Source organism: Phascolarctos cinereus, unplaced genomic scaffold (genome assembly GCF_003287225.1).
Source record: "Phascolarctos cinereus isolate Bilbo 61053 unplaced genomic scaffold, phaCin_HiC Scaffold_1;HRSCAF=81, whole genome shotgun sequence".
Taxonomy (NCBI): Eukaryota; Metazoa; Chordata; class Mammalia; order Diprotodontia; family Phascolarctidae; genus Phascolarctos; species Phascolarctos cinereus.
In genome coordinates, this window is record NW_027555514.1 from 104,375,982 (window position 1) to 104,389,452 (window position 13,471).

Genomic DNA, 13,471 nt, shown 5'->3' on the forward strand with positions numbered 1-13,471 from the left:
TTGTGTTATCTCTAGGGTTTTTTTTAAAATTATTACTTCTTATTTCTCTAGCTATATAATAAAAAGTTGTGATCTTTATACAAGTTTCTTGACAGCAAGGGGGCCCAGTATTGTACTTCTAAGTCACTCACAATGCCAGTATAGCACTTAGTGGATGCCCAACGAATAATGATTAAAATAATGACAAAGAAAGGCTTCCAAAATTGAGAACAGCTCATATTTATATTGTACCTTAAAGTTTGCAGAAGGCTTTCCTCACAACAATCTTGTGTGAGGTAGTTAATTCAAATATTATCTTCATTCTGCAGATTGAGAAACTGAAGTTATTTCCTTCCCATATTTTAAATAATTTGTTCAGGGTAAGCTTTTAAATATTTGAGGTAGGATTTGAACCTTCTGACTATCCATTATGCCATGTTGCCCCAAATCAATAAGACAACAGACAGGAATAATATGTACATTCCTTTTTATTTAATACAACACAGACACATGACACATATAAAAGAAAAAAAAAGGAACACTCATGTAAAAGGGCCCTGCCACAAATGAAGGACAGGCAACATCTACAGCTGAATCAGATAAGGCTCCTGTTTTAAAACAGGGAACTGCTAGCTATGTCTGGAATATGAGCAAGGCTGTTGCCAAAAAAAATTAAAAATAAAAAAATTAAATCCCTGCACTGTTCGGGGCATATCCATAGAGTATTTCTTTCACAGATTTGCATTTAGGAATGTTCAAAGCCCTCTTGCCCACTAAAAGACACTAGAATATGATGGGATGACTAATGTTTTGTAAAATAAATCTGCTTTAAATTCTATTTATAGAACTGTGAAGAGTTCTTGAAAGTAGATCTTTGAAAATGGAGAAAAGTCCATATGATTATTTTGTGAGACTAGAAGAATCCTTCATTAGAGCAGGTCTTTGATATTAAGCTTCCCAAGGGGCAAGGTTCTGTCCTGCACAACTAAGAATGCAGGTGGCAGTGGGGTGGTGAGAAGAGGAGGTTTAACTTCCTAGTAATAATCTGGTAGCTAGCATCCAATCAACTATTAGAAAGGATAAAATGGAAATACCTATACTCAGTGCAGGGTTTTAGTAGCAGCAGTTTGTTCATATTCCCACTCTAACAAGAGCTGGAAATTAAGCAAGCACCAGGTTGTCTTGAAAAGAGCCTTATACACGCATACACCCCCCCCCCCCATACACACACACCCATACAAATACACAAATCACCACCACCCCCCTTTATTTAAAATTTTTTTTACTAAAATAATACAAAAAAGGGAGACGGGTGTATTTACAAAAATCCATGGCTGGTACAGTACATAATTTTTAAGACACACTAAATGCTACAATCTTTCAGGTCCTGAGATTATTACAAAAATCAACTCAAAGCTTGTGTTCAGGTCCAGTTTTTAAAGGAGAGAAAAAATAATAAAAACAGAATATTAAGTCACACACTTGTTTAGAATTACAGTATCCCTTCAAGTTAGCAAAATGCATCTCCCTAACAAACAAACACAACATAGTAATTAGTGCCTATCAACAAGAGCAGCTGCAATAGATTATTCAGGCTCCTTCCTTCAAGGTTGGTTCTGAAGCAAGCTGGTATATACGAAGTGTGGAGGTGGCTGGAGAAAGAGGAATATGTATACTGGAGGCAAGTTTCTTCCGGGAAAAGACATCATGAAGTTACATCCTGCTTTTTTATCATAAGCAAAGGCTTCTTCCCCACATCAATTTTCATGCCTGAGGAATATGGATATTAGGTGACCCTGAATAAAAATCTGAGTAGGATAATTACTTCAAAGCAATTATAATATATAAATCTGCAGTCCCAAAACCATTCTCAGAAATATGCATTTACCTTTGCTATTAAGAAAACGCTCTGTGTGTGTTGGGGATGAGGTGGTTAGAGGTCTTTTTAGATCCTTAGGAAGGCTTTAAGAAATATCTGTAAGTTGGGGCAAAATAACTGCTCACCAGCCAGAGATTTCATTTCCTCTGCTTTACAACTACATTTGACAACTATAAGCAGGCAAAACACTCTGGGAAAGCCCTCCAGCTTTGCATATTCTCATTTATTGGAGAGTAATTTGCTACTTTTGATAGATTATGCAGTTAAATTTTGGAAATTTTTAAAGTGGTGGTAAACAAAGGATACTGCAGTTTAAACCCTTTCACGGGGAAGTTGGCTAATGGGTAGAGGACATGAGTTACATTCCCTAATTTTGAAAGTCTGTAAGCTCTATTGTTGCAAAGATTATTTGCTAAACCAACGGAGCTCATTGAGGTATATGAAATTATGTAGGTATATCCAGGCTTAAAAATAATGTATCAAAAAGCTAGTGGTCAAATTCCTAGCTTGTCAATTACATTAAACAGTAATTGCTAAAAGAAGCAGTTCCCATCCACCAATGTCATCTCTAGTTTGTACTGAAGGAATTATTATTGTTCTAGACGATTATCTAAGGCAAAACCAGTAGAATTAAAAAGGAATTGGGAGCAACATTAGATGTAAGGATAAGTTGAACGTGAAAGTTAAAATGTAGTAGATTGGGCAAGTGGAGGAGATGCCACATAGTAAAGATGTGGCCAGCCTGCTTACCTTTGTTGTGGCAGACTTCAAGATATGTTTTGAAGAATCTACAGGCTTTTAAAAGAAAATTATTTTCAACCTACCCTGGGGTAATGGTATCTTATTTCTCCTTTCATTAGATTTTAATTAGTCCACTTGTTAAAAAAATTAAAATAGCATTAGAATAACTTGTAAAAAAGCTGACTAAAAACAGTACAATTCAACACGTCACCATTATAACTAGGTAATATGGGGGTGTCTGAGAATTAAAGAAAAATCAGTACCCTACAGCTAGCTCTGAGGGCTCAACAGGTTTGTAGGAGCCAGATCTCTAACAACAGAGGGACTTGAGCAGTTCTACCCATTTCCAGGAAGGACTGGATGTGAAAAAGAACTTTTAAGCAATAAGAGCCCCCATAAAAAAATGTACCTTGACTTCTGAGAAAAGAACAAACCTGCCAATTGCTTTCTCTGAGATAGATGTCACTATCATTACCTTTTAACAGTTGTGACACCTGCTATTCTGCATTATAGTAACAGAAAAGAAAAAAAGTTTTAGTCACCCATTGAGACCAAGTAAATTCTTTAAATCCTGGACACAGATATCTACATAATTACACCTCTCTTCTCAAAAGACATACTTGATATGTTTGGCTAACAGCTTGGAAAAGTGCCAGAAGTTCTGATATACTATGAAATGGAAATCCATTGAAAGTGAAGGAGGTAAAAGCAGTAGGACATGAAATAAAAATAAAGGTAGATGTTTCTATCACTAAAATTTACTTTTCAACAATTAGTTTTTCAGGACATGTGAAAGAATATAATTTCACATTAGGACATATGAATACAGTCTGATTTACTGAAACAGTTTTTAATAAACTTTTAAGAAAAACAGTTCTGGTCTCCCAATATAGTGCTTTAGCAATGGTACAAAGAATCTTTACAAGTTCCTCAACTAAGATGTGAATACCACTCTTTTGAAATATATTTTGGACCCTAGTCTTGGCTTTGGACTTGAATGGGAAGAGAACAGATTGCTAAAATTTCATTCTGGAGAGACAATGTGCCAGTTGAATTGATGGACTATTTGATCACAAAGATTAGAAAATATGAAAATGTGGATTGATGGGACAATAAGAAGGGCAAAAATTACGGATTCAATTTCCAAAGCTATTTCCAAATCAGAATTATATAGAAACAAAATTCTGGCTTTTTCATTCAGTTTTGCAGAAAATTGTATGCCTCATTATTTGAAACTCTCTCTGTATTAAACATTCCACTGAAATAGTTTTAGTTCAACAACCCAAAGCCATTTTGTGATATTAACTACAGTCTGGCACCAGTGAAAGGGTTTGCATTTTGTTTTTTAATACAAAGTTCACATTTCAAGGTTAAACAAAACAGAATTTCTCTCTTTTTCCTTGAAGAACACACATTCAACAAAACCTTTTGCCTTAATTCTTTGGGTAGAAGTCTAACATGTTATTTGAGGAATGGGAAAAGAGGAAAAAGTTATATAATACTGGGAAACAAAGAATACCTTTATCTGCATAGTTGATATTAGTGACAACTAAGGCTTTATCTGGAAGGAAAAAAAAGCAACAAAACAGCAAGCAAAAAAGAACAGTTTTTAATTGCTAGAGACAAACTAATTGGTCCTTGGAAAACTCTGCAAGCTAAACCAGATGCTTTGCTTGCCTTGGGCCAGGGTGCTCTCTCTCCTGATTTATTTTGGCCAGACATCCTATATTCATCTCCTTAACTCTCCTGACTGATCCTGATCATGTGCTACAGTCTGAAATCTACAAACATGCCCTAATGGCAAGTACTCAGCATTTTTACTGTTACTCAAATTCATACTTCCTACTGAGTTTTTATGATAATTATAAACATATATTTGCTATTTGACAAACAGGGATGAGGAAAAAAGAAAAACATAATTTGATTTTCTTCTGTGAACTGGGAAAAAACATATTCACTACTCATGACAGAGAAGAGTACCTCTCCTACCTCTCTCCCATATTCCCTTGTCTCACATACCCAGTGCAATGCATTCTTGGGCTTTTCTGAGAACAGAGAAGCAGAACCTTGTCACCAATGGAGATGGGAGTGTATAGAGTTGACGACGCATTTGACAAAATGACAAGAACAAAGTGTTTGCGTAGCATTTGTCACTTCAGTGCAAAGCTGGCTAAGCACTATACCAACCCAAATAAAATTGTTATGTTACAGGTGAGCCTGATGTCTGATGCATGTGTACAGGAACTAAGACTCATTATGCTCATTCCTAGAAAGATTCATTATAAACTGTCTCCCAAATTCTTTTCATCTTTAAAGCTAAAATCCTACCAATCTCTAAAAAAAAGTAGTTTGGTCTGACAAAATTAGCTCTAGACAAAGAAAACAGCCACCTTTCAAGATTATCATTAACCCCCAAAGCCAGTCAATTAGAGGCTTTTAATTCATTTGCCATGTCTCAGCCCAGTAGCCATAACCATCCTGTTAATGGCAATGTTAACTTGTGGTATTGACAATTCAGTTACAGGAAGCAGTACAGTGTCACTTGTCACTGTTGTACATTCTATTTTTTTTTAAAGAAATGGTTTTAATCTTTACAAAACAACCAGATTACGTAATAATTTAAAAACTAATTTAGGGTTTCCCAAATTCAGATCTACTTCCACCACTTTACAAAAACAGGACACTATTCAGAAACATGATACCACTTAAATGTGTTTCCAGTTCAAATATTTTTTTTCTCACCAGGAATAAAGAGAGTGTATTAAAATATCAAATTGGTGTCTAGATTAGACTTTCACTGATTTTCCAGAATGTTAAAAATGTTATGGTACTTTTAGACCCATTAGGGGGGAACAGTTACTCAGCCTTTACAAGAAAACAGTAATAAGACTTTGCACTTATGTAGGAATTTGAGAGAAACTAAAAATTCTTTTGAAATATTAAAGTTTCATGATATCCCTGGGAGGTAGGTGAAGATAATTATACCCAATTTTCTGATGGGTAATCTGAGGCACGAAGGTTAAATGATTTTCCCCTAAACACAATAAACCAGTAACAATGCTTATGACTGAACCCAGAAGATCTGCTATCTGTTCTAATTAAATAATGCTACCAGGAACTGCTCCTTTCTTCCTCTCCTTACCTTTAGCTTTTTCTCAAGTCAAATTTTTTAAAAGGGAATTTACTGACTACACTAGAGAAGGAAAACACTGGATTCATAAATTAATTAATCCCAACCTTTCGACCCAAAATAATGAATTCCTTTATAAAAAATTGTCATACTTTTTTGTTTTTAATAGTTACATAGACGAATTTTAGATATGGGTATATATATATATGCTTCTTGAATCAAAGAACTTTACATAGTCCTGAATCAAGAGCAACATAATGGCTGCCTTCCCCCCCCAAAAAGACCTAAAAAGTCTTCTAAGAATACTATAGAGTTCTTTTTTGAGACTGCAGTCTTCAGCATCTGAACCTTCTGTAGCTGTAATTTTATTTTTTATAACATATGTAGCTATGTTGATTTTTTTTAAACACTATTTTTCAGAAGAAAATTTAGTACTTACAAAAACACTCACTTCCCTCAGAGACTGTTTAGGTATCAAACCCCAAATCTAATTTTTATTTTAGTTTTGCTTTACTCCATGCTCAAATGTACCCAATCACCTTAACTTATAATATACCCTTGTTGTTCCAATACTTCAACAACTGGACATTACTCATAGAAAAGTTTGAAGTACCTAAACAACCTAATATATCTAGTGGTAGACAGCAAGTATATTGTTTTCATTCCATTTGTGACAAGAACCTACAGAGAATCGTCAGAATAAACTTAAGAATGTTCTTTTCCAAAGTATATTCAAACGCATAGACACAAAGCAGCAGCTACTACCATCTGGAAACACGATTGCCAATCACCCATTTCTACTGATTACCCATTTCTTAAAAGCAAGAGTGTTGGAGGAGAGTGTTCAGAAAGGATGCAATGGTACAGCAGCTCCTAGTTTTTATAATATGTATATGCATATCTATCTATATATGTATGTGTATGTGTACGTATATATGTGTGTGTGTGTGTGTGTGTGTGTGTGTATACACACACACACACACACACATAAATCTTACACATATAGCCACATATGTATTAGGAAAAGGAAGAGTATTTCAACATGATGTCACCTTGGCAAGTTTAAGATTTTTTTCTCAAATCCCTGACTATTCAGCCTGTACTTTAGGATCTCTGAGAACAGTTTCAAAAGGGGGGAAAAAAAAAGAAAAGGAAAAAAAAGGCACTTAACAAAGGACAAAGGCCTGAACAGAGCATATCTTAGAGGGGACAATAATAAGCATTTTGCAAGTGTGGAAACTGATTAAAATTCACCAACATTTTACTTTTTTCCTCCTTAAATTTTTACAAAATAAAAATTGCATAATATTAATTAGTCATTTACCTACTGCATTTGTTTTCTGCTTCATTATTAAAAAAAACCCCCAAGAATAATAATAACAACAAAAAAAGCCACCTTGAGATTAAACGTCCCTACTAACAACTTCAGTTCAGAAGAAATTGGGGAGCTGAAGTATAGGGAGATTTCTCAAGTTTGGTTTGACTACAGATTTTACTTATTCTTCTATTTCCATCTTTTAAAATAAGTTCAAAATGCAAACAATCAAAAACAGAATAGAGGGACCACTGTGCTTTCATGGTATACTCCCAAAATAAAACATCTCATTTCTACCCATGAGCAAAATTCTACTATGATCCCTTCTTCCAAATAAAGAACTGTAAACTCTAAAGTTTGCTAATACAGTCAAAGTTCATTTTACAAATGTAGCAGCAAATGTGATAGACAGTTGGAGTCCTAAAAGATGATCCCCAGGAATATACAATTCTTTTAATAAATGGCAGTCTGAGACAATTATAGGATATCTCTATTTTCACTTCCAGAAAGTGTCTTGTACCAAGTGGAGGTCCAAGGGGATATGGTAATGGGTACAGGAAAGAGACTAAAGGTATCTGCCCTTCCCAAACCCGGGGTAGTAAACAACTTAGATCTGCTTTGGGGGAAAAAGATCCTGGGTTAAAAGTCACTTTTAATAGATTTTTACTAAACAGATGTCAAACCCACAGCATTCATACTACTGATTCTGTTTCTCCCTTTACTTGTAGATAGAATATACCCCATCCAACTTCCCTCATTAAAACAAACAAACAAACAAACAAACCCAGCAATTTGGGCTACTAACATCCATCACAGGGGTGGTAGGCATGGAAGAGTATATAAACATGATCATCTGACTTCCTGATCCTGAGAAAGGAATTCTACAGTTCAAGATTAACCTGGCTTCTTTCCCCCAGGTCGTTTTGAAAAATCTTAATTTATTTTCTCTGGATCTCTCAAGTACATGAGAAGGCATTATTATAGGGTTATCTTTGACATTATTGCTTGCATTTATTTTGGAGGCTCTGAGTGAGCTTGACACTTTGCTCCCATACAGTCCCCAATCTAAGCTCAGTGCTGCTCTGTCAAGAGACAGCTGTACTGGCTATTATTGCTTGTGAATACTGAGGATTTCTTTTTATGTACAATAACAGCTTATATATCATCGAAGGCCATTAAAAATATAAGACAGCTGAAAATAAGCAGTTTAGTCTTCCTGAAACAAGAACCCTGCTGAGTGAGATTCAGTTAAATGTGCTAACTCTCCTTTTGCATTGGGGCGTTGCTTTCACTCTTACAGAAAAACACTCTTCCTTTCAAAGAAATGTGGATTCTACTAATGTCCTTTCCAATAATTTAACATGTTTAAAAATCACAAAATTTGATCCTTGCTGAAGTACAAAAGTGCAGTAAGATCCACAAGTCCCTATGCTCCTATGCTGAAAATAGTCAAATGAACTGAACATCTTTTCAAGTATGACACACTGTACAAATGTACACTGACAAGAATATGGGGGTGATTTCCAACATTATAATCTAAGTATAAAAATGTGTTTATCTCTTGGCAGAAATTTCTAATTATATATAACCAGGTGTGCACTGGCCCTTTGACTCATCTTGTACAATATTTAAAAAGGTAGGGAAATAGAACAGAGTATGGTGAGGTTATTTATGATTTTTTTAAAAAATCAAAGATCTGAGAAGAATCCTAGAGAGATTAAGGACTGAATAAAATGAACCCTGAATGTTTCTGAACCCTTGAAAATAAGGATTCTTCAGATACTTCTATTAGTGAGTATGAAATAACATCAGGGAAAATAATTTATAATCCTATTGTCAGGCAGACACAGGAAATTCAAAGAAATCAATATGGCATGATTTAACATTAGTTAATTCAAGAAGTATGAGTATTACAGTGTTTCTAATATGAAATTTGAAGTGATGGATTTTAGCATATCATGGCACAATTAACAGAAGCAGCAAGCTTAGGAACACTCTGAAAGCCCTAACCTTCATCACAGATGGCTAGCCTTAAAACAAAAATCTCATTAACATTCATTCAAATAGATACAAATAAAGAAATTCTTTAAACTGATTTCATATTTTCCACTAAGTTTAGTGAATATGAGCAAAATGCCGACAATACTAAAATGAATGAAGTAGTGGGAAAATATCTCTAATAAAAATTTAACCAAAATTTAAATCAATTCATATTAATTTAAGCCCTGGAGTCCCTCTCAGCAACTTCTTCCAAATTCTTCCAAAATGCCTACTAGGGTTGTCAAAACACTCACACTTGCATCATGGTAACCAAAATTCTTAGGTTTACAAAAGCAAAACAAAATCAACGAGTAAGTTTAAATTAACCTTTTCCCTACATTGTGATCAAGCTTTAAAAATTCAAAAATTCAGTTGCATGTTTAAAAAGATGTTCTTTTGTCACAATGTAAAGTCAATACGACTTCAAAATAAAAAAATCCAGATACAAATGTTGGTAATTTAATAGTTTTTTAGGCTATGAGGAACTTTTTATATAAAGGAAAATCAAGGTCTGGGTTAGCATATGTACCCTCATAAACCTAAATGAACTGTGTGACATGATTTCCCATGAATAATAGGAAGGAAATCTTTTTGTCAGTGTTCTAATGCTTAATGAATGATTTTATTTCAGGTTAGTCTGTCATTTATTATACAAATGGATTGAATACAAAAGCCTTTACTTCTGAGCACAGTGAAGATATGAAAAACATGGCTTTTAAGAAAGCTAAACTTCAAGCAAAAGAAAACAGAACAACGTTTGTTTTTTAAAGCTTAAACCAAAACCAAAGTCAAATCAAACCAAACAAATCACATACTTTCCTCCACGTGGCCACTCAAAATCCTGTGCCACTGGTGGTTCATGTGGAATCAGAACCAGTGGAGGATTCTCAACCCTTCAGATTGACTCTCCTGTTAAAACTTCTAGCTAATGAGGTTTTAGGATCTTCACTGCTACTAATTAATGACAATAGACTTAAGCCATTTAGGATTTAGGTAGGAGAAATGAGCTGTAAAAATCTTCACAAAAATTCCTTACTATACATAATGATACTAGCCCCACTGTTCTCTTAATGCTGACCTAAAATACTCAAAATATGACTGCCATACAGAATGGTCACTGAAGAACCATTATGTCATAAATACACTGATTACTGTCTAAATCAAAAAGTTAATCTGAAGTACCACTATCCAAATTAAAAAAGAATCTGTTAACTAATGTCAATTCAGGTTAAAGTGAGTCACAAGTCATATCATTAGACTAGCAAGGACTGAGACCTCCACAGCAGAAACACTGACCCTGAGGGTTTCCCACCTTTCAAAGAGAAAAATATATAAGTAACTATATTAAAAAAGAGGTGAAATTAAGAATTGACCAATTAATAGCAGATAAATAAAACACCAGCCGAAATTCATTAAGTACCTGTGTCTAAGGGGAAAATGACCCTTTGATAAAAGGGGAAAATCTTTACATTTGATCTGATAAGAGCAAAAGACACTCCATTTTCTTATTGTCTTCAAAAAATCTAGATGATTTAATACTACATATCACTGTGCTAAAATAAGTTTCTGGAGAGGGATTATTATTCCTCTTTCCTGCAGCATCCTCAGTCCACCTTGTATACTGTTCTACATGGAGGGATTGCTACATGCTGGAGATCCTGCATCAGTAAAGAAGGTTCAAGTTTGATCAGGATTTTTGAGGATATAGTATTCATCTATTTACTGTATCAGACACTGGACATGTTAATGGGTTCTCTGTGGCAAATTTATTATTTGCTGCATAGGCCACTCAAGCAGACATGATCATTACTCCTGGTAAGCTGGTCTAATTTCAGACATATTGGACTAAAATATTTTCTCTTATTATGAAATTATATCTGCACCCAGAGTGGTCAGGCCCCAACCCCCAGGATGGATGAAATTCACCCAAATCTGTTCAAATTCCTTCTTCCTCCCCTGGGGAAAATCAAGTTTGTACTTCTGTGGGTTTGACAACTGAATCGATTTAAAGCCAGTTAGCATTGTAACTCTGTCTTTCTGTAGAAAAGAACAAGGTCTCTAAGTCTGCACAAAAGCCTTTCTTCCTCCTGCACCTGGCTTTGATCAAGTATTGTTTTTCTTTTCCTTTTCCTCCTCACCACAGTGCTTGGGACTAGAGAATGTAAACATTGACAGAAACAGCAGCCCTGTGACCACATAAGTACTTTCCCATCAGGTAGATTCCATCAGCCAATCAAGTGTTCCAACTCCTTTGCTAGCTGGGAAGTCACTGAGTTTTCCGTTGTAATTTAGTGTCCCCTTTACTTTGGCCTCCATCTGAGAAAGAGAAAAAAATGGGCCAGTGAGTGGAAAGAAAAAAGTTAGAAGAATCAATTTTTTTTAAAATCACAATTTGTTAAGATACTTGTAACATTTCATTTCTGCAAAGGTGATTCATACCTTAAAACAGAATATTTAAAGTAATTAAAACCAAAGTAGTAGAAAAACTGGGTTATGGAAATTAAAAAAAAAACAAGGATTCTTTTTATGTCAAATTGATGAATTTATATTTGAGGTTCAAATACTTTTGAACATGCCACTTAAAGAGGCAGCTGGTAGCATAGAGGGCAGAGCACTGAGCCTGGAAGCAAGAAGACCTGAGGTCAATCTGGCCTCAGATATGACCCTGGGCAAGTTACTTAACCCGTTTGCCTAAGTTTCCTAAAGTGTAAAATGGGAATAATAATAATAACGATGATGATGTGAGAAACAAATGAGATGTTTGTAAAGTGTTTAGCACAGTGCCTGGCACACATATAGGCTCCATATAACTGCTTCTTTCTTTCCCTTCCCAAAATGGTAATGAATGAATGTGTGAACTACAGAGTGCATATTGGGCAAGCAATAGGATTCTGTTCATTTGTTCATAATTTTATTTAGTATCTACTATTTGCCTAATGTTGACACTGGGGATTTATAACAGAGTCATAATATGTCTTCTCTATGGTCAGAGGACCTATCTTTTGATTCCTTTAGGAGACACAGACAATTTCACCTCCTTTTGGTCAATCAGTGAAATGGCATTTATGAAGCTCTGACTATGCACCAGGTACTGTACTAAGCACACAGATACAAAGAAAGGCCAAAAAAAAAAAGTTCCTTCTCTCAAGGAGCTTTCCATCTAAAGGGAGAGAAAATATGCAGTGAACTATTAGAATGGGAGCACTTTCGAGAGCAGGGACTTTCTTTCTGTATCCCCAGCACTTAGCACAGTGCTTTGCATATAGTAGGTTCTTAAGAAATCTTTTATGTGCAAACAAGATACAGGAAAGATAAACTGAGGACAGTCTCTGACAGAAGGCATTAACATTAAGGAGGAGCGACAAAGAAGGCTTGCAGAAGGTAAAACTTTAGCAGTGACTTGAAGGAAGCCAGGAAGTGGAGATGAGGAGAAAAAAGCATCCCAGGCTTAGGGGGCAGCCAGGAGACAGAGTGTTATGTTCAACGAATAACAAAGAGTCAGCATTAAAGCAGTGCAAAGCACATGGAAAGAAAGGTATATGAAGGGTTTTAAAAGACAAAGGATTTTATACTTGATCCTAGAGATAACAGAGACCTTCTGAAGTTTCATTAATTAGGGGTTAATAAGGTCAGACCTGTATTTTAGTAGATCAATTTGACAGCTAAGTGAAAGATGGACTGGAGTGAGGAGAGGCAGGGAGACCAAAGAGTGGACTATTAAAATAGTTCAGGCAGGAGGTGATGAGGGTCTGGAGGAAAGAAGGGGCACAGACAAAGGATGTTATGAAGGTGGAAATGAAAAGACTTGACCATTAATTAGATATGGAGGGATGAGAGTAAGGAATAGAGGAGGACCTTACAACCTAGGTTGTAAGTCTGGGTGACTGGAAGGATGATAGTTCCTTTGACAGTAATAAGGAAATTAGAAAGAGGGGATCCCTTTGAGGGGGAAAAAACAGAATGAATTCAGTTTTAAAGATGTTGAATTTAAGATATCTCTGGACATTAAGGATATATACAAATATATAATTGGAGATATGAGACTGGAGGCCAGCAGAGAGGTTAAGGTTAGATGAGTAAATCTGAGTCATCTGCATAGTGATGATAATTAAAACCATGGGAGCTAATAAGATCAAATGAAAGGTTAAGCAAATAGAGATTCTATTAGACCATTTTTCTACCAAGGGGAATGAAGATGCTGAATTGAGATGAAACTTGAGAGAGGGCAGAGAAAAGAAGCATTTTCCTTGATAGAAAAATATCAATGGTGAAGGGTGTCAAACATAAGGCATGGTAAAAGAGGAAGGGAATAAGAATTTATATAGTGCCTACTATGTGTCAAGCACCGTGTTAAGCACTTTTAACCAACATCTCATTTGATACTCAT

General features: G+C 35.3%; 1 protein-coding gene across 3 annotated transcripts in view; it reads right to left on the reverse strand.

Moving 5' to 3' along the window:
• Nucleotides 1-449: 449 nt before the first annotated feature.
• The window catches only part of UBN2 (ubinuclein 2), a 126,338-nt gene continuing 113,316 nt past the window's right edge, over nt 450-13,471 (reverse strand). For all 3 annotated transcript variants that reach the window (XM_020998067.2, XM_020998066.2, XM_020998068.2), the window contains one exon: nt 450-11,400. In XM_020998067.2, coding sequence (XP_020853726.1) covers nt 11,351-11,400 — 50 coding nt within the window. In that variant the 3' untranslated portion in view covers nt 450-11,350. The remainder of the gene's footprint in view (nt 11,401-13,471) is intronic.